Source organism: Meles meles, chromosome 17, assembly GCF_922984935.1.
Source record: "Meles meles chromosome 17, mMelMel3.1 paternal haplotype, whole genome shotgun sequence".
Taxonomy (NCBI): domain Eukaryota; kingdom Metazoa; phylum Chordata; class Mammalia; order Carnivora; family Mustelidae; genus Meles; species Meles meles.
The window spans coordinates 134,230-158,283 of record NC_060082.1 but is presented as its reverse complement, the minus strand read 5'-3'; the positions used below and the strand labels follow the sequence as shown (position 1 = coordinate 158,283).

Here is a 24,054-nt window from a genome sequence, read left to right as displayed (position 1 = left end):
GACCGGCTAAAATGGCGTCGACGCAATTACGTCAGACGTCAGATCCGCGCACGGCGCGGTGGGGGCAGAAGAGGAGTCCTACGCCTGCGCGGGGGGTTGGGGCGGAGCCTGGGGAGAAGGCGGGGCCTTAGCAGAAGCGGGGGCGGAGGGGGCGTGGCCAGTGCGCGAGCCCCGCGCCGGTGCAGGTGCTCGGGGCCCGCAGCGTGGTTGTAACTTGGGTCGCTGAGAACCGTTTTGATCTTGCGGCAGAAAGAGGTTTGTTTTTCCTCGCGGCGCCGCGCCGGACGACCGTCTGCAGCTCGGTACGCGGGATTTGCTTCGATGCCTCTTCCCGAGCACCTGGGCCCGGGTTCTGGACGCGGGCGCTCTCCCGGCTGTGCAGAGCCGCAGGCGCCCGCAGGCGCCCCAGGCAAGGCCCGGGCGCCAGACCCTACGCCAGTCACCAGTCAATGCCTGTGCGTGTTTTCTCGTCCTGAATATTGTTACATCCCTGTGAGGGCGGTGTCTTTGTGTCCCTGCTCTCCCCATCCGCCGGCCGTGTGCGTTTTGACGCAGACCTGCACAGGATTTTTCTTGGGCCTGCGTACACAATAAACACACCCCGATGTTTGAGGGATGAGTGGGTGAACACATCTTCAGTCCTTCTGCGTGTACGTACATCATGATCCTTTCGTTTTCTCCCTAGCTTTTCTCTGTGTGTGTGTGTGTGTAATGGTCTGGCATCCTTCCTTAGAGTCACCTGGACTTTACCCATGTGAGAGTAAGGGTCGTGTTTGTTCTGTGCCCTGCTACACCTCCAGTTCCTACACAATGTCTCTAGCACATGGTAAGTCCAGTAAATATTCTTGGCAGACTGAAGGGAAATAATTCTGTCTTCGCAGCTGGAACTTTGAACACCTACCTTCCTGGGCTTTGAGGATTCAACTAGGAAGATGTAATGTCCCCTTGACCTTTCTCCAAATAAGATCGCTTCCCAAATAAAGTGAATTGGGATTGAGGAACCTTGACTTTCTCACTCACTCCCAGACCCCAAAGGAGACACACAGCAGCTGGCTAGAGAAGAGCCTTTAATGAAAGTTGAGCAGCAGGCTTGGCCCTGTACTCTTGCGCCCTTGGTGGACGGTGGACAAGGGCAGGAGTGCAGGGAGGGAAAAGTGGGGTGCAGGGGAATCAGGGAAGGGCAAGGGCGCTGCCCACTGGGGCTGTCTGCTCAGCTGTTCTCCCAGAAAAAGTTGTTACAGGCCACTGTGAGGGCAGCCACCAGCACCACGTACTCCTGGAAGTCCACCTCCCCGTCTCCATTCTCGTCTAGCTCTTTCATCACCTTGTCCACAGCATCGGCATCTTTCTGGGCCTGTGGAGAGAGGAGATGAAAAGGGAGATGCATAGTACTGAATCAGGGACGGGGGGGGTGGGGGGGGGGCGGTGGCTGATTGGGAAGAAGGAGGCAGAGATGAGCAAGAGGCAGAACTACATGTAATTATGGGACTGTTGTGAGTCCTTCCTTAAAACTAACACTCGCAGCCTCCTGTTACCTATAGAATAAACCCCTTAACAAGGCAGAGCACTACGGGCATCTGTTACCGTATGTTGAGGGCCAAGAGAAGCTTTACAGGGATTGTCTTCTAAAATTGTTAATTCTGACACAAATAGTATGAGGTAGGGTTCATTATTCCCAAATTAACAGCTGGTGGTTGAATAAGGTGCCCAAGTCACACAACTGGAAGGTGGGAGGGTCAGAACTGGAGCCCAGGCCGGATAGAACCTCCAAGCTGGCGCGCTTTCTCCTGGCTTCTTCGCCACAGGGCCCGTCAGCATTTGCAACCTGCTTTGCTCCATCCTTCGCTCTGGTCAAAACTACTGAGCGTGCTCCCCGTCCTTTCTGCCAGGCGTTTGTTCATGCAGACACCTAAAATGTCTCCATTTATCCTAATAATACTCCCATGGAAACCCATGCCTCAAGTGCCCGCTCCTTGGAGAAGCCCCCTTCAGTCGGGTTAGTATTGTCCCAAAGTCCTTCCTGGCAGTTGTTACAGCTCTGAGTAGTTCCTAAGTGGCTGGTCCCAGGCTTCACGGGGAGCTTCCGGTCAGCAGCCTGGGGCCTCCTTCATGGGTCAGTCTTCCCCTTCTCGACCCTCTGAGGCCTCTTTAAAGAGGCAACTGCACGGGTCCTAGCACTTCACATGTGATGAACAAATTAGAGTATTTTGTCTTGAACCAGGAGAAGTGGGGGAGCCCAAAAGATCCGGGAGAGAAGTCTGGGAGAAGAGAAAGACGGAGCTGGAGTGGCCCGGGGTGTTCCTCCAGCCCTTGCCCGTCCACCCTGCCCCCCACGTCCGCCCCACCCACCCCACCCGGCCCCCCACACCGCGCTCACGTCCAGGAAGCCCGAGAGCTCCGTCTGCAGCAGCTCCTTCAGCTCCTTCTTGCTCAGCTTGTACTTGTCTCCCTCCTTGCCCGAGTGCGCGTGGAACACATGGATGAGCGTCTCCATCGCTGTCTCCAGCTCAGAGCCCATCTTGCAGCTCACCTACCCCGCCCCCAGCAGGGAAGCAAGTTGGGGACCCAGCTCAGGGCATCTGGGGTTGGGGTGAGCAGAGCCCTCAGACCTGGCCCTGGTCCCTCCCCTGAAATCGCCCTGAGATCAGAGCCACACTGCAGTTATCTCTCACCGATGTGGGAACCCAAGGAGGCCTAAATCTAGGCTTGTTCTCTGTGTGACTCATTCCACATCCCCGCAGAGGGAGTCAGGGCCTGGGGCCCCGGAGGCGGAGCGGCTGGAGCAGGCTGGCTCGAGGGGCCGGGCAGTGAACTCTACAGAGGCTCCCGGCTGCCTGGGTGGACACTGAGGAGGGTGGGGCAGGCAGGCGGGGATGGTCACAGGACACTGCCATGCTCTATTTTTACCCTGCCTTGCCCTCCTAGCACAGCTGAGTTCTGTGGCTGGGGGCGGTGGGCTGTGGTCTCCCTCCAGCGAGGGGTCGGATGGAGCGAGCGGCAGCCAGAGGTGCTGGCCGAGGGGGATAGGCTTGCCTCTGGGCTTCCTGTCAGCAGACTGGGCCTCCCTGGGTCCCTCGCTCTGCTTTCTCTGAACAGGTCACTTCAGCTGCCCTGGGGGGCACCTCTTACTTCTCTGCGGTGATGGTAAGAAGGGAGAGGGGAATGACCAAGCCCTTCCTCAGAGCCAGGGCTCCCAGCGAGGGGGAGAGGAGACCTCTGGGGCCTGAACCCTCCCGCGGCCCACTCCCCTGTCTAGGCCCAGCCTGGATGATGTGAGGACAATGGCAGTGGGACAACTGGTCTGATCTATGTTGGGGGAGAGGAAAGGCTGAGTATGTCCTCTGAAGGGGCTGGAGTGAAAAAGAGGAAGATGAGAGGGGGTATTGAGGCGAGGGCCTCTTTCTTTTGGCCTCCGGATGGTCATCCTCTCTGCAGCCTCAGGGGACAGCTCGGGTGTCTCAGATCAGGTGTCCTTGTCCTTCCCCAGGCCTGGGGGGCTGAACAATGGGCCCTGATGGAATGACATTCCCCTTTACAATGGGAACCTTGTGAGTGTCAAGAGAAGGAGTTGTCACAGAGACATGGGGAGATGGAACCCAAGCCCCGGCTGATGGAGGGGATAAGGGCGTTTGTTGGGGAGGGCTGTTGGGGCTCAGTTACCGGCCCCATCCAGGAGGAGCACTTAGGGGTGGCCTGGAGCCCTTGAGCAGCCTGGGATTTTCTGTGGGGGCCTTGGAGAGGACGCTGGCAGGGAGGGGCGGACAGGAAAACAAAGGGAAAGACTTGAAGGAAAGAGGAGCCTGGAAGCCTGGGCCGAGAAAGGAGGAGGAGAAAGGGAAGGTCATGTGCAAGGGGAGTTGGGAGCGGGTGCCCCTTCTCTTCATCTCACGCGGTCCATGCTCTGCCACCCCCAGACTTCCTGGGGACCTGAGCCCTTGGCAACGCTGGGCGGTGGGGGTGGGGACAGAAGCCATCGTTCTCTTTGCTTTCTTATTCTTACCCAACTGGAAGCAAGGTGGGAGCTGGGGCCCTTCCCCAGCACCTGGGAGATGGAGGGAGCCTTGGGCGGCCATTCTGGGGGCCCTGTGGTAGGAGGGCCTCATGTCCTGGGTGGGAGCTGGGGGGCCGGGCTACCCACTGGCTTCTTCACTCTCGGAGGAGTACCATGGACCTCCCTCCGACCTTTGTTGGCTTCCCTGCACCACTGTCCGCACCTTGTCCCCAACCCGCCACTGCTGTCACTTGAGCGCCTCCCAGCCCTTCAGGCCAGCACAGTGCGACTGTCCCCAGGCTTTAGGAGCCGCTGAAGTCCCATTTCCCCCAAGCTGGCCACAGCAGAGACCTAGCCCGGATGACGCAGGATACTCACTGTCCGCCTGGACCTGAGGTGGGAGCAGGTTCTGGACAGACAGACGAGTCTGCAAATGTGGCTAAGGGAGTGTGTGGGGAGACCTGTCTGCGGTCCTGCCCCCGCTGCCGCCCCCACCGGCTCCACCCCTTCCCAGACAGACACCGGCGGGGCCAGGGGCCGGGAGTGGACAGAGGCGCCCTCTGTCTCCTGGGCTAGAGCAGGCTGGCCTGGGTCCTCTTGTCCAGCCTCAGTCGCCTCCCCCGCCTGCTGGGCCCAGGAGGAAGGAGGGGGTGAGAAAGGTCCTGGGAGGGACTGGAGCGGCCCCCCACCCCCGCCGAAGCGCGGCAGGAACGCCAGGGTCCCGCCGCCCAGGGGTCTCAGAGAGGGACCGCGCGTGGACCCTCATCTTGGGCGTCCCAGCGAGCGGTGATAGTTGGGCCCCCGCAGAGACACTTGGTCCAGGGGCTCTTCCTCCTCCGCGCGGCGCCCCCCCGTGCGGGAGCCCCTTGCGGGTCTTGGGCCGCGGGTGCTCGCGGGGTCTCGTCCGGAGGGGCCGTCTGTGGGGCTGCCCTCTCGGACCTCCGGGACGCAGGGCGGACCCGCGCCTTCCCGCCTCCCCCCTGCAGAGGGGCGCGCGGGGGCCGGGCCGGGGGACGCCCGGAGGCCGGGGGTGGGGGCGGGGCTGTGCTCGTGCGGCTCCGCCCCCGCCGCCCCCGCCCCGGGGCTCTCGGGGCGTCTGCGCGGGCGTGCGGGGGCCCGGGAGGCGGCGTCCGGTGGGGCGCGGCGGCGGGGCGGGGGGAGCCCGGGGGAGCCCCCAGGAAAGGCCCCGCGGGCTGGAGCTCTCGGAGGGGCCGCCCGAGGGCCGCCGCCGCCCAGGGCTTCCGGAGACGCCGGCGCCCGAGGGCCGCGAGCGGACTGCCCTGCCCCCGCCGACGCTGGCCCCGCCCCGCCCCCGCCCCGCCCCGCCGACGCTGGCCCCGCCCCGCCCCGCCCCGCCCCCGCTGGCCCCGCCCCGCCCCCGCTGGCCCCGCCCCGCCCCGCCCCGCCGCTCTCCGCTCCCGCGCGCAGGCCCGCCAGGCGGGCGGTCTGCGCCGCGCGGACTCCCTTTCCCTCCCCCCGCCCCCAGAGTCGCGATGGCGGCCGAGCCCCTGACGGAGCTGGAGGCGGCCATCGAGACGGTGGTCACCACCTTCTTCACCTTCGCGGGGCAGGAGGGCCGGAAGGGCAGCCTCAGCATCAGCGAGTTTAGGGAACTGGCCACCCAGCAGTTGCCTCACCTGCTCAAGGTGGGTGGGGGTCTCGGCCTGCGATGCCGGAAGACCGCGGCTGCGGGCCCCCGTGGCTGGGAGGTGGTGTTTCTGGGCCCATACTGCGACCCGGGCGGTGGCGGAGAAGGGCGTGGGTGGCGGTGTGTGGCTTGGGGACGCTGCGCCGGTGGCGGTGCAAGTGCCTTACTGGGCTTGGTGCTCCCCGCGGTGCTGCAGGGCCCCGCTGCTCTCGTCTCCCCGGAAGGCGAGGGAGCCCGGGGTGGGCTCCAGCAGGGCTGTAGACGGTAGCACCAGAGGGAGGCCAAGAGAAAACGGTCCGCAGTCCTCGCGTCACACGCATGGGGACTGAGGCCTGTAGGAGGGGTTGTCACAGATGGGAACAGCCCAGTTCGGGGGTGATAGGACCTCCGTGTGGGGCTGTAAGAAGGGATCTTTGACCGCTTCTCACGCGCGCCGGGAATCCCCTCAGTCATGTGCCCGATAAGGTCACCCCTTTGCCCCCACCCTGGGCTGAGTGGGGCTGCGTAGGAGCATGGAGGTCATCTCCGAGTTGCCTGAGTACAGCAGGCGCTCTTACACCCTTTCCGAGAAATCGCAGGCACGTGAAAGTGCGCGGATATGGATTTTTAAAAAAGATTTTATTTATTTGACACAGAGAGAGAAAGAGCACAAGCAGGGGGAGCAGCAAAGAGAGGAAGAGGGAGAAGCAGACTCTCTGCCTAGCAGGGAGCCTGATATGAGGCTCGACCCTAGGACCCTGGGGACATGACCCTAGCCACGGACGCTTAATAGACTGAGCCCCCCAGGTGTCCCTGGATATGGATTTCTTTAAAAAACCACAAACATGTCTCGGAAACTTAGTCTGTCATCTGCAAAATCTGCTACATCCCTAGACTTCTCAGACTTTTGCCTGCCTTTTCTCTCGGGAGACTTGAGGCTCTAGGGTCAACAGCCGGTGTAGCTTTGCCACATAGTGGCTGGTTTTATCTTTAAATCCGAGTCCCTCCGGGCCTAGAAATGCAGGAAGTGATCTCTTAGCTTTTTGTCACTGCTTCCACATCTTTGTTTCTTCTTCTTCCTGCGACGCACAGCTCCTTGGAACCTGCCCCCTTCTTGCCTCCCTTGTCGGTTCAGCTCCTGCTTTACTGTTTCCCATCATGGCTTTTGTTGGGGTTCTCAGTCGGCACACAGAATCCACTGCACACCGAGGCCTTTCAACTTTCTCAACCCCTAGCTTCCAAGGATTCTGTCCCGGTTCGGAGCACCCACTCCTCTGTTCTTGCTACAGACCCTGTCGTTGCCAAAACAATGTACCACTCCAGAATCTGTCTCAAGCCTCCTTCTCCCTGAGTACCACCTGCTGCCATTCCAGCTCTGTTCCTCCACTCAGTTTCCTCGGCTCTGCGGGGACCGTCGGCCTCCCGACCTGTCACCCCCTCGTGCCCTCTGTTCTCTTCCCACTCAGCTGCGTCCCACGGTCAGTCCCTCGGCTGCCTTGATGCTTACTCCCTGTGCCGGTTGACAGAATCCCAACCCAGGCTGAGTCCAATCTTTCGCCTCCATTAACGTGAGGGTTAGAGCTACCCTTCTTTCTCAGATCCAAAATAAAGCAAAAATGCCCTTTCTCAAAGAAAAAACAACCTCCTCAATCTCTCTGTGGACCGTTCTGCCTCTGCACTTGCGTAGCGGAGTCTGGCTGCAGGAAAAGGTGCTGGCATGTTGACTTGTCCCACTTTATTATTTTGTTATTATTATTTATTTTATTGAGTATAGTTGATACACAGTGTTGACTTGTCTCTCTTTAATTCTGTAACAGACTGCAAGGGGTCCCTTGGCACAGCCGGCACCATCCGCCAGCTCTTTCGGATGATGATTTCACCACTTTTCCTCTCCAACTCATCCCTCTGTCCACATTGTCCCTCTCTCTGAGAAATTTTCTCAGAGAAGATAAGAGCAATCAGGAAACTCCTATGTACTGTCTCCCCGAGCCTATGAGAGCAGTGTTGAGCCTGCCTGCCTGTCCCCTGAGGCATCAGTCTCCCCCCAGGCAGGCAGTTCTTCCTCTTCCACGAAAGCCTGGACTCTTAGCGCTCCTCCTCCTCCTCCTCCTCCTCCTCCGTCTTGCATCATCAGTTTTCCTTCTCCACTGGACTGTTCTGGTCGGTTTCCCAATACACTGTACTATCCCCCACCTTAAAAAAAAGAAAAACGCAGCCCTCTCCTGGGTCTGTAACTCCCTCCAGCTGTCTTATATCTCTGCTCCCCTTTATAGCAAAACTCAAATGCAGCAAAGTTACTTACAGTGATTTGCCCTCCTGGTCCAAAATGCTCACTCCTGAGGCGCTGGCTAGTCATCTTCCTCGCTGGACTCCGATTTCTGCTCAAATGACAAGTCCTCAGCTTTGCCTTCCTTCACCTTAGAATGCAAAGATACCTCCCTTGTCCTCTATTCCTTTACCCCCTTTATTTTCTTTTGCAACACACCCATCACAACCTGACTCCTGTACACACTTGCATGTGACCAAGAATGAAGGAAGGGACTCGCTCAATATTTTATCTCCAGCGCTTAGAGCAGATACACAGTGAGTGAAATTGAAAAAAAAAAGGCATGTGAATTTGAAAGATATAAAAGGTTTAAAAAAAGAGTAAGAATTGTTGAGTGAGTAAACAAATAAATGCATCTTACCTACTGTTCTACAAATTTACCTTTTTAAAAATGGAACCGTGGGCCACCTGGGTGGCTCAGTCAGAAGAGTGTGTGACTCTTTTTTTTTTTTTTTTAAATTTTATTTCTTTATTTGACAGAGAGAGATCACAAGTGGGCAGAGAGGCAGGCAGAGAGAGAGGAGGAAGCAGGCTCCCTGCTGAGCAGAGAGCCCGATGCGGGGCTCGATCCCAGGACCCTGGGATCATGACCTGAGCCGAAGGCAGAGGCTTTAACCCACTGAGCCACCCAGGCGCCCCTCTTTTTCTTTTTTTAAGATTTTGCTTATTTATTTGACAGACAGAAAGACACAGCAAGAGAGGGAACACAAGTAGGGGTGTAGGAGAGGGAGAAGTAGGCTTCCTGCCAAGCAGGGAGCCTGATGTGGATCTCCATCCCAGGACCTGACATGGGATCCCGGGATCATGACATGAGCGGAAGGCATACGCTTAACGACTGAGCCACCCAGGTGCCCCTGTTTTATTTTTTAATTTAAAAAATTTTTATTTTTTTGGTACCCCTGTTTTATTTATTTATTTATAAAGATTTTATTTATTTATTTGAGAGAAAGACCACAAGTAGGCAGAGAGGCAGGCAGAGAGAGAGGGGGAAGCAGGCTCCTTGCTGAGCAGAGAGCCGGATGTGGGGCTCGATCCCAGGACCCTGCGATCATGACCCAAACTGAAGGCAGAGGCTTAACCCACTGAACCACCCAGGCGCCCCGGTACCCCTGTTTTAGATGGGAACTTTCTTATACTTTCTGAGTGGTTAATATTCATACCCCTAAAAAGCATTGGGTTTGTTTGTTAATATTGTAATCAGACACTTTATCATTTCTAATAGTTTTGGGGGGAGGAAACGCAGAGGAGAGGACGAGAGGTCGAGCTCCGAGTCAGAATCTAGGCACAAATGCAGGTTCTAGCGTGTCATCTGGTCACTTACTCTTTCGGAGCCTTCATTCCTTACCTGGGAAACAGACACGGAATAACATCTCCCTTGTTGGATTGGCCTTGCGTTTCATGTTTATTGAGCACCTACTGTACCCTGCGCTGACGCTGGGCTGGGCTTTGGGGTCCAGTGATGAACTGGCATCGGCTATGTGCCCGACATTCTCCCGGCCCTGGGCTTGCAGTGGCCACCAAAGTGGACAAGATCCCCGTCATTCCAGCGCAGTGTGGAGTTAAATGGAGTAAGGCATGTCCTGTGTGTGGAATAGGCCTTGGAACAGTCAGCACTGTTCAGTGCTCCCAGTTGCTGAGATGGGAGTCATTATGCTCTTGGTTTTTCCTGGCCCTGCAATTCCGTAGTTGCTGAAAGAGTAAGAGGTCAGTTTGGCTCTTCCTTCCTCACACTTACGCCTTTTATTTCGTTCTCTCGATTAATTGTATGTTTCCCCTCCTCCCAATATAATGTTAAACTGGGCATCTTTGCCTTCCACGGACAATTCTTAGAGTGTTTAGCAGGTAAGCATGATTGGAGGAGTGCCTTGGGGGCTCAGTCAGTGAAGCCCCTGCTTTCGGCTCAGGTCATGATCCTGGGGTCAGGATCGGCTGGCATCGGGCTCTCTGCTCAGTGGGGAGCCTGCTTCCCCTGCTCTCTCTGCCTACTTGGGATCTCTCTCTCTGTCAAATAAGTAAATAATAAAATCTTTAAAGAAAAAAAGCGTGATTGTGGCTTTTACAAAGGTCTTGCTTAACTTTTCTCTGAATTAGCTTTAGTTTTGTGCCCTCTGTGGATCGGCGGTCTTCTCTGCCTTCGAGCAAATGCTGATCGAAGTACTGAGCTTTGGGCTCTGCCTGCGGCACCTTCTCCAGTGTGAGCCCATCTGTTGTTCCACAGACTATGTCTTGGTTGTGATTGTTTAGCTAGTATCAGATCCTTTGATCCTGGGTCCAGAATACAGTATCCTTTGATTTCACAGGCCTGTCCTGACAGACTTTGTCAAGGACAAAACCAGATACCCCACGTCTTTGCCATTCCTCTGATCAAACAGGCTAATAACCAAACCGGGAAAAAAACCCGAGATTACGTTGGGCTTAGGCAGGTGAGCAGCTTAGGGCTGTGAACTTCTCTAGCTTTCTGGGAAGGAGGAAGTTCTGAGAAGGCTCTGAGGATGGCCAGAGTGGGTCCCTGGCCCCAGGGCTCGCCGGGCGCCGTTGAGCAAATGGCAGGTGCCACGGTGTGCTGGGTCCACCTCACCTGTGGGCGTCTCTTCCCAGTTCTGCGTTCGGCGACGCCTCGTGTGTGGTTCACAATCAGCCGTGGTGGGACTATTTACATGTGGCCAACGCGACAAGCCAGGTCCCCTACCTCCTTCGGCGGCCGCCACCCTTGGAGCCCGACGGGTGTGGAGAGGCTGTGAACACAGACACAGTGGCCCTGCTGTCCCCGGGCCACAGTGAGGCAGCTCCTGTGTGATGAGAACGGAGGTCGCAGCTCTTTCCTCTCTCCCTGTCCCGAGAACCCTCACTTCTAACCCCAGCCTTTCCTTTGTGTCTCCTCAGGACGTGGGCTCCTTAGATGAGAAGATGAAGAGCTTGGATATGAATCAGGACTCTGAGCTCAAGTTCCACGAGTACTGGAGACTGATAGGGGAGCTGGCCAAGGAGATCCGGAGGGAGAGGGCCCTGGAGATGCACAAGAAGTGAAGCTCCTGAGCAGGATAGTGCTTGGCAGGGCCGGCAGGGCAGAACCCCCTCCCCCCGAAAAGCCTTTTCCTTGAAACACCCTCCCCTCTTTCTGCTCTTGAGAGTAGACAGTGGGAAAGTTCTGCCCTGACCCAATAGTGGGTCCAAAAATTATGACCTTTTGGGGCTCCCGGGTGGCTCAGTTGGTGAAGCAGCTGCCTTCGGCTCAGGTCATGATCTCAGGGCCCTGGGATGGAGCCCTCCCATCAGGCTCCCTGCTCAGCGGGGAGTCTGCTTCTCTCTCCCTCCACTGCTCCCCCTGCTTGTGCTCTCTCTCAAATAAATAAATAAAATCTGAAAGAAAAGTTATGCGCTCCTTAAGGACCAAGAATGTTAGTTGTCTCTGAATTCTGCAGCGGCTCACACCAGGTCTTGCACGGGGTAGGTGCTCAGTAAGGAAACGGGGGATGAACGAGCATATGGAAGGAAGGGGCAATCTCGGGGGTGGGTGTGCTGAGTCCTGTCCTTCCAGGTGCCTCCTGGGGCATGGTCTCAGTCCCACCGTCCTTATTCCTGGGCTTTGATCCGTGTTGATGAGAGCCTGGAGCTCTGCTGGGCTGGCTGTCCCTCCAGGCGCTGAACTGAACACTTCCCTGTGTTACCTTACGTGATTCTCACAGCCCTTGGAGGGACTATTTTTTTTTCACATTTTTATTTCAGTTCTAGTTCGTTAACGTGCAGCGTGGTCACGATCTCAGGAGCAGACCTCAGTGATCCCTCACTTCCACACGCCCCAGGGCTCACCACCACAGGTGCTGTCCGCAGGCTTGTCCCTGTCCAGGCCCCACTTCCCTCCAGGGAGGCGCTATTTTTGAGTCCTGCGTTAGAGATGAGGAGACACGTTTCGGAGAGGCTGAGCGCACAGAGACAAGAACAGGTGGAACCGGGTTGATGTTCCATCGCCGCTGTGACGCTGTGACGAGCGGACCCTCTCTGGGTGGGAATCTTGGGAACACTAGGCCCGCCCTCCTCGCTCCCTGCATAGCCCGGGCGAGGCAGAAGAGCGGACACAAGGTTCTGGTATGAAGACTGGCGTGGGCCATGGCGCCGCTCTCCCCATCCGCCTTGGCTTGAGGGGAGTATGGTTTGTGCTGCCCGCCAGCAGAGCGAGCCGAAGCAGGGCAGCCCGGTGGGTAAAGCCTTCCGGCGGCCGTCACTGCCGGCGTCCATGACCTCAGAGGAACATTTCGGCTGAGACAACCTCTCTTCCACACACCAAACGCGGAAGAAAGGGTCCTAGATTGAGACCTTCCATCTAAGTGCCCTCAGACTGAGAGGCCCTGGAGGGACCCCAGGCTGGGACTCTTTGAGGAGTCATTTGGCCGAAGATATTCCTGAGGGGATCTCACAGGGGGCTTCCCCACAGCGAGAGACTTCAGGAGGGTCCCCCAGACTGAGGCTTCTCCCAGGGATCCAAGTTTGAGGCATTCTTGGGAGAAACCCTCAAATTGACCCCTCAGGGGGTCCCCAGATCGGCCAGAGAAACACAGGATGATAGGACACTCTTGGGGGGGCGTTCTCATGGAGACACTTCTAGAAGCACAGGGGAGCCCTAGAAGGACACACTAGAAGGAGGAAGGGGCTGGGAGGGTCTTGGGAGACAGGCTCCTGCCTTCAGAGTTCAGGCTTTGGGACCTGCCCCATCCTTGCCTTGACCCACACTGACTCACCTGCCCTTCTCCCTTCCCCCTCCCCATCAGGTGAGGAGATGGGGGCGGGGGCGGGGGAGGGGCGGGGTCATTCCGGGCTTCCTGGTGTCATCCTGGGCACTGGACTGGGGGGCAGTTAGGGAAGGGCCCGGGTTCTGAGGGAGGGAGCAGTAGGCAGCCCGGCCTGTCTGGAGAGGTTGCTAACTGCCCGGGAGCCCGTCTGGGTCTCCTACGGGTGGGCGGGCTGAGGGGAGCTGCATCGGGGTCGGGACAGCACTCCGTCCGGGCCCCTCTCCCAGACCGCCCTTCGGTGGCTCCTTCCCCACCTCTCAGCGGGACTGCAGGTCTGAGTGTCACCCCCCAAACTGGCCCTGGTGGGAAGAGCAAGGGGGCATGTGTGTGACATGGCGAAGTACAGAGTGGCCCCTGGGGACCCTCTCAACGCCCACGTCCCTCATTCCCTCTGGACCACCAGCCCTGCCGCCATCAGCCTCTGATTCTCCTTCTTTCCTGGTTATTGACCCGAAGCCCCCCCACTTCCCTGCCCTACAATTCCTCAGGACTTCCCTCCCGGGCTTGACCCCCAGGGTTGCCAAGCCCCCACTCTTCCCTTCCCTTTCTCTGGCCTTTACTCTGCCTGCGGGTCTGGGGTCGGGGCCGTCCAGGCCCAGCCCCCCACAGTGCCCTTGGCCCCGGGGTGGGCGGGGCTCTGGCCAGTGGGGGGTGGGGCCGCATTGGCTCCCCGCCCAGCCCGCGGGACCGGCGGGACCAGCGGGGGCGGCGCGGGGAGGAGGCCCCGCCCCCGCGTCCCGCCCTGCCCCCAGGTATAAGAGCTGAGCTCAGGTGCGCGGACTCCCAGCGTCTGTCCCAGCGGCTCCCGGCAGGTAAGGGTGCCAGGGCTTTTCGCCTAGACGGGCTGCCCTAACCCTGTCCAAAGGGCAAGGCTCGGCTCTCCTACCCTAGCCTGCCAGGACAAGGGCTGGGAGTCAGATCCTACAGGCCGGGTGTGTGTGTGTGCGTGCAAAGCAGAGGTGAGGGGTGGGAAGAAGCGGGAGGACTGGTCGAGGCCCAGAGGATTCCCTCTAGATGGGTGGGCCTGGGGACTGTGACCTTAGCTCCTGCCTGGATCCTGCGCAGGAACCCTGGCCTTACTCCGAGTTGGCTCTGACCTCCTGAGTGAGGCCCCAGCGGATAGTTGAGGAAGAAATACTGAGCCCTCCCCTCCCCTCCCCTCCGTCTCCCTCCTCCTCCAGGCAGATCATGAGCCATCGGCTTCCCCAGCGCCAGCCATAGGACGACCTCTTGCCAGGACAAGCACACCGGGCGCCATGGGACAGTGTCGGTCAGCCAGTGCTGAGGTGGGCCCACGCCTGCTGTTCCCTGCTCCATCTTCCACCCAGAGGGTCTATGTCCCCACTGACTTCGGCCCCTTGCCTTGGCCCCGCCTTGTACCCTAGACCTTGCCCAGGAGAGCCAGACTCTGAAGTGGTCCTGCACGTGCCGTGCTGCGTCCACACAAGGAGCCCTCCTGGGAAGGGGTGTCTGTGCCTCGCACTAGGACCCATCCTGCGTGGGGGCCTCCGGTGACAGGGAGGGAGCCCTGCTGGGCTCCGGGCGGAGGCCAGAGGGGGTGGGGTCTAGGTGCTGGGCTCTGGAGTGGGGGGAGCTCCTGTGCTTTCCTGCTGCCTTCTGCCCCTGCCCCGTTGGCCTGGGGAGCTTGGGGAGGTAGGGTGTTGTTGGGATGGGTGGAGCTTCCCTAACGCCGGGGATGTGGCCCGCCCTCAGGATGCGCAGGAATTCAGCGACGTGGAGAGGGCCATCGAAACCCTTATCAAGAACTTCCACCAGTACTCTGTGCAGGGTGGGAAGGAGACCCTGACCCCCTCTGAGCTTCAGGACCTGGTCACCCAGCAGCTGCCCCACCTCATGCCGGTACCGACTGGGCCCCGCCCCAGGCACCCCGACTTCCCTGGTGAGGTCCTCACAACCCCACCCACACTGCCAAGGCCCCAGGCACCCCTAGCCCCTCCCTTGCCTGTGCCAGGTAGGCCCGGGTCTGGCTTCCTGCCCCAGGGCAGGGTGAGGCTGGGAGAGGGAGGTTCTGCCTTGCTGAGCTGTGGTCTCTTCCTTCCCCTTAGAGCAACTGTGGGCTGGAAGAGAAAATCGCCAACTTGGGCAGCTGTAACGACTCTAAACTGGAGTTCGGGAGTTTCTGGGAGCTGATTGGAGAAGCAGCTAGGAGTGTGAAGCTGGAAAGCCCTGTCCGGGGCAGCTGAGAACCTCTCCCTGGAATTCTTGCGGGGGATGTTGGGGCCTAGAAATAAAAGTCCTCTCTACCACCAGCGTGATCCCCGGTCTGCACCTGCTTCAACCCTGCAGGGCTCAAGTCCTTGGTGACCCTTCCCAGGGCTCTAGCCCGGGAGTCCCCGCCAGAGGGTGGCTGGGGGGGCGGGGGGGGCAGGGACGGATGTGGTGCGTGCTGAAGGGATAAGGGTGGAAGGGCCAGGTACTTGGGTTGGGGGCAAGGGCAGGGAGGAGGTGGGCTCCTGGAGATGATTTGAAGAAGGGGCTGGGAATGGGGCAGGATATTTGGTGCTAAAAAGGGTCTGTGGGAACCTACCCTTCCTACTCCCCACCCCAAATGGTAGTTGTGTCCAGGGCTCCACCTTCCGGCCTCCAGCTCTGGCCCTGCCTCCTCCCTGGCCTCTGTCCTTGGGTGAGGGTCGGGGAAGAGAGCAGGGGAGGGAGAGGGCCAACTGGGTGCTTGGGCATTTAGAGAATGACGGTGGTTTTGTATCATTCGATTAATAAAGAAATGGGAAAAAAGTGAAAGATGTTGTCTTGACTGGACACCCACCCCGCACCTGGGACCGTGGGCGGTTTGGGGTGAGTGGCAGAGTCCTGGTGGCAGTGGGACCCGTGCGGCTGTGGTGCTTGCAGTCGGAGTGAGTGGGACTTGTTTTCCCATGGATTTGGCTTGAGGGTGGGTACCAGGCCCCCAAGCTGGGGACGTGGTTGTCTCTGAAGGATAGGCTTCTCTTTGCCAAGGGGCTGGTCCCGACAGGAGAGGAGGCCACAAGTGCTCACTGGGAAGCGGTGAGGAGCCCAGGTGTGCTGGAGCCTGGCTGACTGGCAGCAAGGGAAAGGCTGAGAAACAGGCCAAGCAGCCTGAGCTTCCCCGGCAGAGCCGTTCATTGTCTTGGGAGCTTGGGACATGCTCCTGGAGCAGTTTCCTCGTCTGTAAAATGGGGTCTGCTTGTGGCTCACAAACTTGCTGGGACACATCACATAAAGTCTTTAGCTGAGAGCCTGACGCAGAGCAGGTGCCCAGAGCTGAGGTCTCTCCTGGCCAATTTCCGTGGGTGTCCTGGGGAAGGGGTGGAGGAGTGTTCCCGTGAGAATCTCCTGCTGCCCGTGGCAGGTCCTGGGGGCGGCAGCTGGAGTCCAAGACCAGGGACCCCACTCCCCTGGGGCCACAGAAATCAGGCGTTGCTCCTGAAACCCTAACAGCAAGGAAGTTTCTGGGGCCACCAGACTGGCCTGGAAAGCAACCTGAACTTGTCTGTTGGGGGACCCTGAAACTGGGCTCCCAGTGACCCCTGTGATCTGGGCAGGTGACGGCCCTTCCCTTCCGTTCTCCACCGACCAGATTCTTTCTGCTCAGGCGCTGCAGGGTGGGGAGGGTGCGGTTGTGCAGGGTGCCGGCTTCCACCGCTCCCTTTGGGGTGGGGTGGGGGGGTGCTAAAAAAGGTGTGTATCCCTTTAACAAGGGCCCAACCCCAGGGCTAAGTCAAGAGGGAGCTCAGTGACTACCTCCCCACCGAGCCAGCTCAGCCAGGCTCGGCTGGAGGGAGCGGCTGGAGGGAGCGGGACAGATTCTGGGAGCGAGGCGGGGAGGAGTCCTGGCCGGCTGAGCAGGGGGAGTCGCTTGGCAGTGTCAGAGCCCAGGCCCAGAGCCCCGCGGGAGAGGAGGCAGTCCGAGCAGACAGGTGAGCACCCCCAGCCCGTCCTGGAAGGCCTGGGGCTGCTGGAGAGGCCGGCAGAAGGGGCGGTGAAGGGAGCCTGGAGAGGGGGCCCTGCCGGGCATGAGCCTGGAAGATTCGGTTAATTGTTAATTTTCCCACAGGCTGGTCTGGGCATGGAGACTTCTGGTGGGGCTGGGGGCCGGAGAGGCCTTCAGAGGAGTGGGTGGGGCGGGCAGACCCCCTCCCCAACCCGGAGGCTGACGGGGCTCTTCTCCAGGGCCTGGGCCTCAAGGCAGAGTGCTCTCGAGCTTTGTCACTGCGGCTCTGACCCTCCCTCGACCGAAAAAGGACAAATGCGGGTTGGTGGGGGTTGGGAGGTGGTCCGACCTGGACACAGGCCTCACCAGGCCCTGGGAGCTGTGTCCTGCGAGAGGTGATGGGGTCCAGGAGGCACCAGGAAGGCTCCCGCGAGAACCAGCCAGCCCGGGAGAGGAGGCAGGCACTGAGGTGGCTTGTTTCCACCTCAGGCCCCGACTGGCTTCCCTCCCAAGCCCTCTGAAGGGTTGGGGCCCCGCTGGGCAGCGGGGGGTGAGGGCAGGGGTGCTCCGAGAGGAGGGGAGGCGGGGGGTGGGGGGGCAGTGGCTCAGCCTTCCTCGGCGGCGGTTAGTGACAATTAGTAACAAACTCTGTCCTTGGGGAGACCAGGGCTGGAGGGTGTGAGTGTCCCCCGAAGTCCAGCCCCACTCGTCTGGAAAACGCTCCAGAGGAACAGGCTTCTGCCGAGACCTGGGTGGCTGGTGATGGGGGCTCCGTGCGTGGCCGTGGGACTCACGCAGGGTCCTATGCGGGTGGAGGGGGAGGCAGGGGCACTTGTGCCAGACACTGGCCTCTGGAAGCCGGAAAGGAGTGAGAACTGGAGCACGGAACGGGATGTTGACCTTGGAAACGGCCTTGTAAATAGAGAGACAAGCCACCAGCCCTTTCGGATCACACCTTCCCTGTGTGCTGAAGGCCCTTGGGGCAGACGAATGAATGAAGAAAGAAATGAATGAGTGAATGAGTGAGTTGACAGATGAGGAAGGAAATAAATGATGAGAAATGAGTGGACGAATTTGAGGTGTACGGAAGGGACACAGGAAAGGCCAAATTCAGGCTTGAGAGTGGGCCAAGCTCTAGAGAGGGACCATGGCCAGGAGGCATGGAAGTTCAGGGACATATCCCAGTGCCTGGAGACCCTTCGAGACTTAAGAAGCTCTTGTGTGTTGGGAAGAGAGGATGGATTGTGTGTGGTGGACTGAAGGCGCCTGGGGGTGGCTAGGAGGTACTTGGAGGGCTGAGACCTGGAACTTGGGGGTGGGAGGCAGGGCTGCTGTGGCCGAGACCCAGGGTCAAGGGTCAGAGTGCCCACAGGCTCTGGGGGAAGTCAGGAGGCTGGGCTGAGGGGAGCAGGCGTGAGTGTGGGGCCTTTCGGCTGCTCAAGGACTAATCGAACGAGGACGGGCCGAGGAGAGCATAAGGCAGAGGGCTGGGGACTCTGGGTGTGAGGCCCTTTGGAGGACAAGTGGCCCCTCGTTCCCGAGCTCTGGAAGGCTCTAATGCACATGCCCACCCGCCCACCCCCCAGCCCGCCCTGCTCTTTGGCCAGGACCTCCCTCCTGCCAAGGCGTCCTAGGACGGCTGATGGGACCGCCTGATCATCCAGCCTCATTCCGCCTCGGCTGGTGGCTGAAGGGGGCAGCTGGGAGGGGCAGGTACCTGTGTGGGTGGGTGGTGGAGCCTGTCTCCCGGCCCCTGGCGGGGAGGGAGGGGAGAAGAGAGTAATGCCACCCCCCATCCCGCTCTGATCTCCTTCCTTCAGAAAAAGCTTCGGAGCAGCACTTATCCAGATGGCTATCTCCAGCCTTCCCGTGTGACTAGAAGATGGGGGTGGCCCACTGGGGACCAAAACCCAGGGCTGTTGAGGCCAGCGGCTGACTGTCCCAGGTGCTCAGCTCTGTCTGGCCTGCGGGGCTGCCAGAGGCCAGGTAGGGCCTGGGACACGGTATCCAAGGCAGGAGGAGTCAGAGCAACAAGACCCTAAGAAAGTGGGGAGGAGGGTGGGTGGGCCAGGGGCAGAGGGCAGAGGCGCAGCACCCCTACACCTGATTTCCATCTCTCCCCTCCCCAACGAGTTCCCACAGGGCTCCTCACTTAGGGAGCAAGGTCCGGAATGGTTAGGGTTTGGGGCTCTCTGAGCTCTCTTTCTACTCCCAAAGCTTGGCTGGGAGTAGGCTCGGTACAGTCCTTGGTGTGGTGGGTGCAGCCTGTGGGACCCCAGGAATGCTGGCCGTGGGCCTGGGCCACTCCCAGCTCCAGGGCAGTGGGCAGTACTGTGTGGATAGAAACTTTTCTCCCTTCTCATTTGTGAGTGTCAGGGTGTTAGCCCGAAAGTCTTACATTAGACCTCACAGTCACACACCTTTTTTTTGTTTTTGTTTTGTTTTGTTTTTAAATATTTTATTTATTTGTTAGAGAGGGCAGGGGCACACAAGCAGGGTGAGGGGCAGAGGGAGAGGGAGAAGCAGGCTCCCTGCTGAGCAGAGAGCCTGATGGGGGACTCGCTCCCAGGACCCTGGGATCATGACCTGAGCCAAAGGCAGACACTTAGCTGACGGAGCCCCCCAGGCGCCCCAATCACACACTTAATAAGCAAAGAGCATGGGGCAAGATTGTGGTTTCCCGTAGCTCCAACTCCGTCCTCTTCAGACCAGAGTGGTCAGCTGGGCGAGGCAGGGGCAGAAGGCAGGGGTCCTGGTCAGAGATGCTCCCCTGACTCGGGCCCTGCTTCCTTCCCTGTTAGGGCCTCATCCCTCAGGGTCACATCCTCCCTCCATGAAGAGCTAGGTGAGGGAAATGTTCTAGAAGGGTGTTCAGGGGCTGTGGATACGGGGCAGCAGGGCTGGAAGGAGGTGGAGTATTTCTAGAACATGCACCTCAAGCAAGCCGTTGGGCCAGACGGTGCCGGCGAGGGGAGACAGAGCGATTAAGAGCAGCTTACGTACCTAGGGTTTGTAAAAAAATGGTCCTAAAGTCTATGAGTCACGCCCTTTGGTTCAGAAAACAAAACGGCTGTGTCTATGAAACTCTGCCCTTGCCTCAGGGATGCCTGGTATCTGGGGAGACCAGACCCCAGAAGAGCCCGTGGCCCTGACCCGCGGGGGCCCTGGGAGTCTGGGAGCGGGGGCGGGGCAGGGTGCGCAGCGCCGGGCTGAGGCCGGCCAAGCCGACCTCTCTTCCAAGTGGGGCCCCGCAAGGCTCGGGACAGGACGGTGGCTGTGTCTACTTTCCCTTGCGGAACCCCGTGGGCAGGGTGGCTGTGGCTCATTCCTGGACTTGGGGGTGGGAAGGGAAGCTCCGGGCCGGGGCTGGCTTTGGGGAGCTCCGGCCAGGGCAGTGGCGACTCACAGAATAGAGCCGCCTGTTCCCCTCATATCCTGTTATTCAGAGGCTGTATCCGCTTGGACTGCGAGAGCCTTTTGTCCTGGGGTGAGGGCCGCAGCTCTGTGTGCAGCTGGGGCGGACGGGCCTGGCTCCTGCGTGTTTTGGGGTGGGTGTGGGGTGCGAGCGAGGGAAGGCGGCCTAGCAGGGCGTGACTGGGGCTCCGCAGAAGGTCTGACTTCGAGGGGGGACATCGTCCTTTCCCGGAGAGGGGCGACCTTCCCTGGGCTCCGCCAGTGCCTGGCGCCTGGCTGAGGACACTGGGCAGGTCGTAGGTCCCGGCCCCTTGCTCTGTGGCCTGGGCCTTGTCTCTGCCAGTCCTGCCGCTGGGGGCACATCGGCTTCTGGTCTCCCAGCCCATCTGGCTCATCCTAGCAGTTTCCAGCTGTGCCTGCTGGGGGCGGGGGCTGGGGCCCTGGGCGGGCAGCTGTGGGGAGGGCACGGGGATGGGCACTTACCCTAACCCTCTTCGCAGGCAGCCTCGGGTCTACCGAGCTCTGACGGCCCAGGGCCTGGGGCCGGGGCAGGGCTGGGGAACCTGCCAGGGGAACCTGCTGGGGCGGTTGGGCTGGGGAGCGGCTGGATTACAGCAACCTCAAGGTTCCCATTCCAGGCCCACCCTGGTGCCCCCCCTTTCCCCGCCTCATCCCGCCTGCCCAAGACCTGCCAGCCTGGGGACCCAGGCGGAGGATGAGGGCAGGGCCCGGAGGGGGTCTGGGCTATGGGGTCTCCTCACCTGCCCTGTTCGTGGCGCCCAGGGCCCCCCCGAGCCGTGAGGCAGCGAGATGGCGGACGGTTACACGGAGCTGGAGAAGGCGGTTGTGGTCCTGGTGGAAAACTTCTACAAATACGTGTCGAAACACAGCCTGGTCAAGAACAAGATCAGCAAGGGCAGCTTCCGGAAGATGCTCCAGAAAGAGCTCAACCACATGCTGACGGTGAGGCCCCCGTCCGGCCCCCCAAGCCCTCGTCTTCGTGCGGTTCCCTTCCTCCCTGTGGCTTCCGTCTTTTCAGAGTGACCCCGCAGACCGGGGTCTCACCCCCCCCCCCCCCTTCCAGGCCCCTGTCCTCTCAGGGTACGCAGGCCTGACCAGGGGTTGGGGTCGGCTCGGTTTGCCTCCTCCCAGGGCAGCTGGTGCTCAGGCCCGAGCCCCAGGAGTCCTGCCTGGGGCTCTGTGGGGCCGCTGCCCAGCCCTGCTGACCCCCATTCGTACCTAGGGTTTGTAAAAAAATGGTCCTAAAGTCTATGAGTCACGCCCTTTGGTTCAGAAAACAAAATGGCTGTGCCTATGAAACTCTGCCCTTGCCTCTGTCCTGTCTCCAGGACACGGGAAACCGAAAGGCTGCTGACAAGCTCATCCAGAGCCTGGACGCCAACCACGATGGACGCATCAGCTTCGACGAGTACTGGACCTTGATAGGTGGCATCACCAGCCCCATTGCCAACCTTATCCGCCAACAGGAACAGCAGAGCGGCAGCTAGAGGACGTCTCCCACCACCCCTCTGGCCGGGCGGCGGTCCCTGGTGCCCTGCCCAGGCTCCCTCGGCCTCTTCCACCCTCCCGGGCTCCCATCCTTGCTTCTCCCCCCCACCTTCTGCCACTGTCTCAGTCTTGGGGGGACTCCCTCGGGGTCTTTGTTCCTGGAGCCAGCAGGCTCTGGGGCCCCCTCTGAATTTTCAGTGTTGTTCGGGGATCGCAGGAGTTTCCTTGCCTGCTTAGGCCCTCGACCCTTCCAGTGGCTGCTGTTCTGCCTGATTTTGGGTCTCGCCTGACCTCTGGAGGTCAGCTTGCTGCTGGAGGTCTTCCTGCTGCAGGCAGCAGCGGCTGCAGACCTCTCCTCTTTCAACACTTTTGGTGGGTGGAGAAGATTCCTTGGGACTCCCCTCCAGCTGCCTTGGGGTCTGGGAACAGCTGAGCAGGGCTGCTCCCTCCCCCAGTTGAGGTGATGGCAGGGAGGCTGGATTTGGAGTCTGTACCCCCTCCCCATCCCCTCGTGATGCTCATTAAAGCCTTTCTGCTCCCTGGAACCTCATTCCTTGGTGGTCTTTGCTCTGGGGCCTGAGGCAAGGGGGAATCTCACCAGAGGGCCCGTAGGACTGGGGCCCGGCGGTGCTGTTAGCCCTGGGCCTGCAGCGACCCCCGCTGGCTCCGTGAGGGGTCGAAAGCCATGGGTCACCATTCATGGGCCCTCGGAGCCCCGCTCAGACTCCTGGTCTGCTTCCGGGCACACAGTGTGTCCCATTAGGCCTCTTTCCGGCCAGTGAGAGCAGCCTCCACCTGGCCCCCAGCCTTCAGCATCTTCTGGCACCCAGTGCGGTTTGTGGGGTGGGAAAGGGGGTGAAGAAGAGGACTGTGGGAGGCCAGAGCCGGCCAGCCAGAGGGGGACACTATTGGCTTTTCTCTGCTCCTGCCTCGAGGGAGCCCCTGCTGTGGAGAGGCAATGCAGCCCGTCTGGAAGGCAGCAGGGAGGCAGGAGACCCAGCGGGCGGGCTCGGTCCGGGGTTTTCAGCCTGGGATGGTGCAGGTGTACCGTCCTGCAGCTCCAAGATCGTCTGCTCAGGACAGGACTGTAGTCACGATGGCGAGCGGTCTCCTTCCTCAACCCCTCCCCAGGGACCCTTCCCCACTTCCTGTTGCCTGTCCTGAGGGTGCTGCCCTCGGTGGGAAGAGCTTGTTCACACGTCTCTCTCTCTATCCGATTGTGATAAAAAACACGTAACATAATTTTACCCTCAATTTTTTTTTCCCCAAGATTTTATTTATTTGAGAGAGAGAACTAGCAGGGTTGGGGCAGAGGGAGAGGAAGAGGAAGAGGGAGAAGCAGGTTCCCCGCTGAGCAGAGAGCCCGACGCCGGTCTCCATCCCAGGACCCTGGGATCATGACCTAACCCGGAGGCAGACACCCAACCGCTGAGTCGCCAGGTGCCCCCCGCCCAACGATTTCTTGGTGTGCAGCGTTAAGTACACGCACCTTGTCGTACCCCAGACCTCGAAAACGTTTTCATCTCACATGATGGAGACCCCGTTCCCGCCGAACACCAGACCCCTGGCAACCAGTTCTCCACTGGGTGTTTCTAGGAGTGTGACGACTCCAGACACCGCAGATAAGTGGAATCACGTCGTATTTGTCTGCGGGTTGGCTTATCACGTAGTAGAGGGTCCTCAGGGTTTATCCGTGTTGTAGCGTACACCAGTCCTCTCTTTAAGGCTGATTCTGGTCCGTTCTGTGTATCCACATTTTCTTCATCATTCACCCGATGGCGGACATGGAACTTGCTTCTATTTCCTGGGAGCACGAACATCCCTTCAAGATTCTATTCTCGACGCTTCTGAGATACACCCAGAAGTGGGATTGCTGGTAGTTCTATTCTACATTGTTGAGGAACTGCACCAGTCTGCCTTCCCACCGGCAGCGCACGGGGGTCCCTACTTCTCACATTCTCGCCAGCGCTTGCCGTGTCTGATTTTCTGACGGTGGCTGTCGTGACGGTGTGAGGTGACGTCCCGTGGTTTTGACTTGCGTTTCCCTGTGGACTGTTTGCATATCTGCTTTGGATAACGGTCTACTCAGTGTCCACGTATTCTTTTTCTTTTTCTTTTTTTGAGTAGGTGTCATGCTGGGTGTGGAGCCCAACATGGGGCTTGAACTCACAATCTGAGATCATGTCCTGTGCGAAGGTCAAGAGTCAGACAGACCCTTAACCAGCTGAGCCACTCAGGCACTGTTACTTGCTCATTTATAAACTGCGTGAGTTGTGTCTTGTTGTAGTTGTTAATATCGAATTGTAGTAGTTCTTTATGTATTATTATTATTTTTTTAAAGATTTTTTAAAAATTTATTTGACAGAGAGAGATCACAAGTAGGCAGGGAGGCAGGTAGAGAGAGAGAGAGAGAAGGAAGCAGGCTCCCTGCTGAGCAGAGAGCCCGATTCGGGGTCCTGGGATCATGAC

The 24,054-nt window shown here is 59.3% G+C and overlaps 4 protein-coding genes across 8 annotated transcripts; 3 read left to right on the top strand and 1 right to left on the bottom strand.

The window, feature by feature from the left end:
- Positions 1-1,056: 1,056 nt before the first annotated feature.
- S100A1 (S100 calcium binding protein A1) lies at positions 1,057-5,012 on the bottom strand. Of its 2 annotated transcripts, none has more exons than XM_045983441.1 (3): positions 4,370-5,012; positions 2,378-2,541; positions 1,057-1,354 (listed from the first exon to the last, which is right to left on the bottom strand). In XM_045983441.1, exons 2-3 carry the CDS (start codon positions 2,516-2,518, stop codon positions 1,211-1,213), a joined length of 285 nt encoding a protein of 94 aa, XP_045839397.1. In that variant the 5' UTR covers positions 2,519-2,541; positions 4,370-5,012; the 3' UTR covers positions 1,057-1,210. The 2 variants fall into 2 exon arrangements, with proteins under 2 accessions (XP_045839397.1, XP_045839396.1); XM_045983440.1 differs by having other exon boundaries at positions 2,378-2,530; positions 4,370-5,008.
- Positions 5,013-5,384: 372 nt separating this feature from the next.
- On the top strand, positions 5,385-11,341 carry S100A13 (S100 calcium binding protein A13). Its single transcript, XM_045983439.1, has 2 exons — positions 5,385-5,637; positions 10,828-11,341. Exons 1-2 carry the CDS (start codon positions 5,485-5,487, stop codon positions 10,969-10,971), a joined length of 297 nt encoding a protein of 98 aa, XP_045839395.1. The 5' UTR covers positions 5,385-5,484; the 3' UTR covers positions 10,972-11,341.
- Positions 11,342-13,495: 2,154 nt separating this feature from the next.
- On the top strand, positions 13,496-15,491 carry S100A14 (S100 calcium binding protein A14). Its single transcript, XM_045982946.1, has 4 exons — positions 13,496-13,543; positions 13,913-14,017; positions 14,445-14,591; positions 14,798-15,491. Exons 2-4 carry the CDS (start codon positions 13,988-13,990, stop codon positions 14,933-14,935), a joined length of 315 nt encoding a protein of 104 aa, XP_045838902.1. The 5' UTR covers positions 13,496-13,543; positions 13,913-13,987; the 3' UTR covers positions 14,936-15,491.
- Positions 15,492-16,461: 970 nt separating this feature from the next.
- On the top strand, positions 16,462-22,135 carry S100A16 (S100 calcium binding protein A16). 4 transcript variants are annotated; one of them, XM_045981986.1, is made up of 4 exons: positions 16,462-16,648; positions 18,483-18,648; positions 20,860-21,039; positions 21,426-22,135. In XM_045981986.1, the coding sequence occupies exons 3-4, from the start codon at positions 20,887-20,889 to the stop codon at positions 21,582-21,584; spliced, it is 312 nt and encodes a 103-aa protein (XP_045837942.1). In that variant the 5' UTR covers positions 16,462-16,648; positions 18,483-18,648; positions 20,860-20,886; the 3' UTR covers positions 21,585-22,135. The 4 variants fall into 4 exon arrangements, with proteins under 4 accessions (XP_045837942.1, XP_045837941.1, XP_045837944.1 ...); XM_045981985.1 differs by lacking the exon at positions 18,483-18,648 and having other exon boundaries at positions 16,467-16,648; XM_045981988.1 differs by lacking the exons at positions 16,462-16,648; positions 18,483-18,648 and adding an exon at positions 20,116-20,210.
- Positions 22,136-24,054: the final 1,919 nt, after the last annotated feature.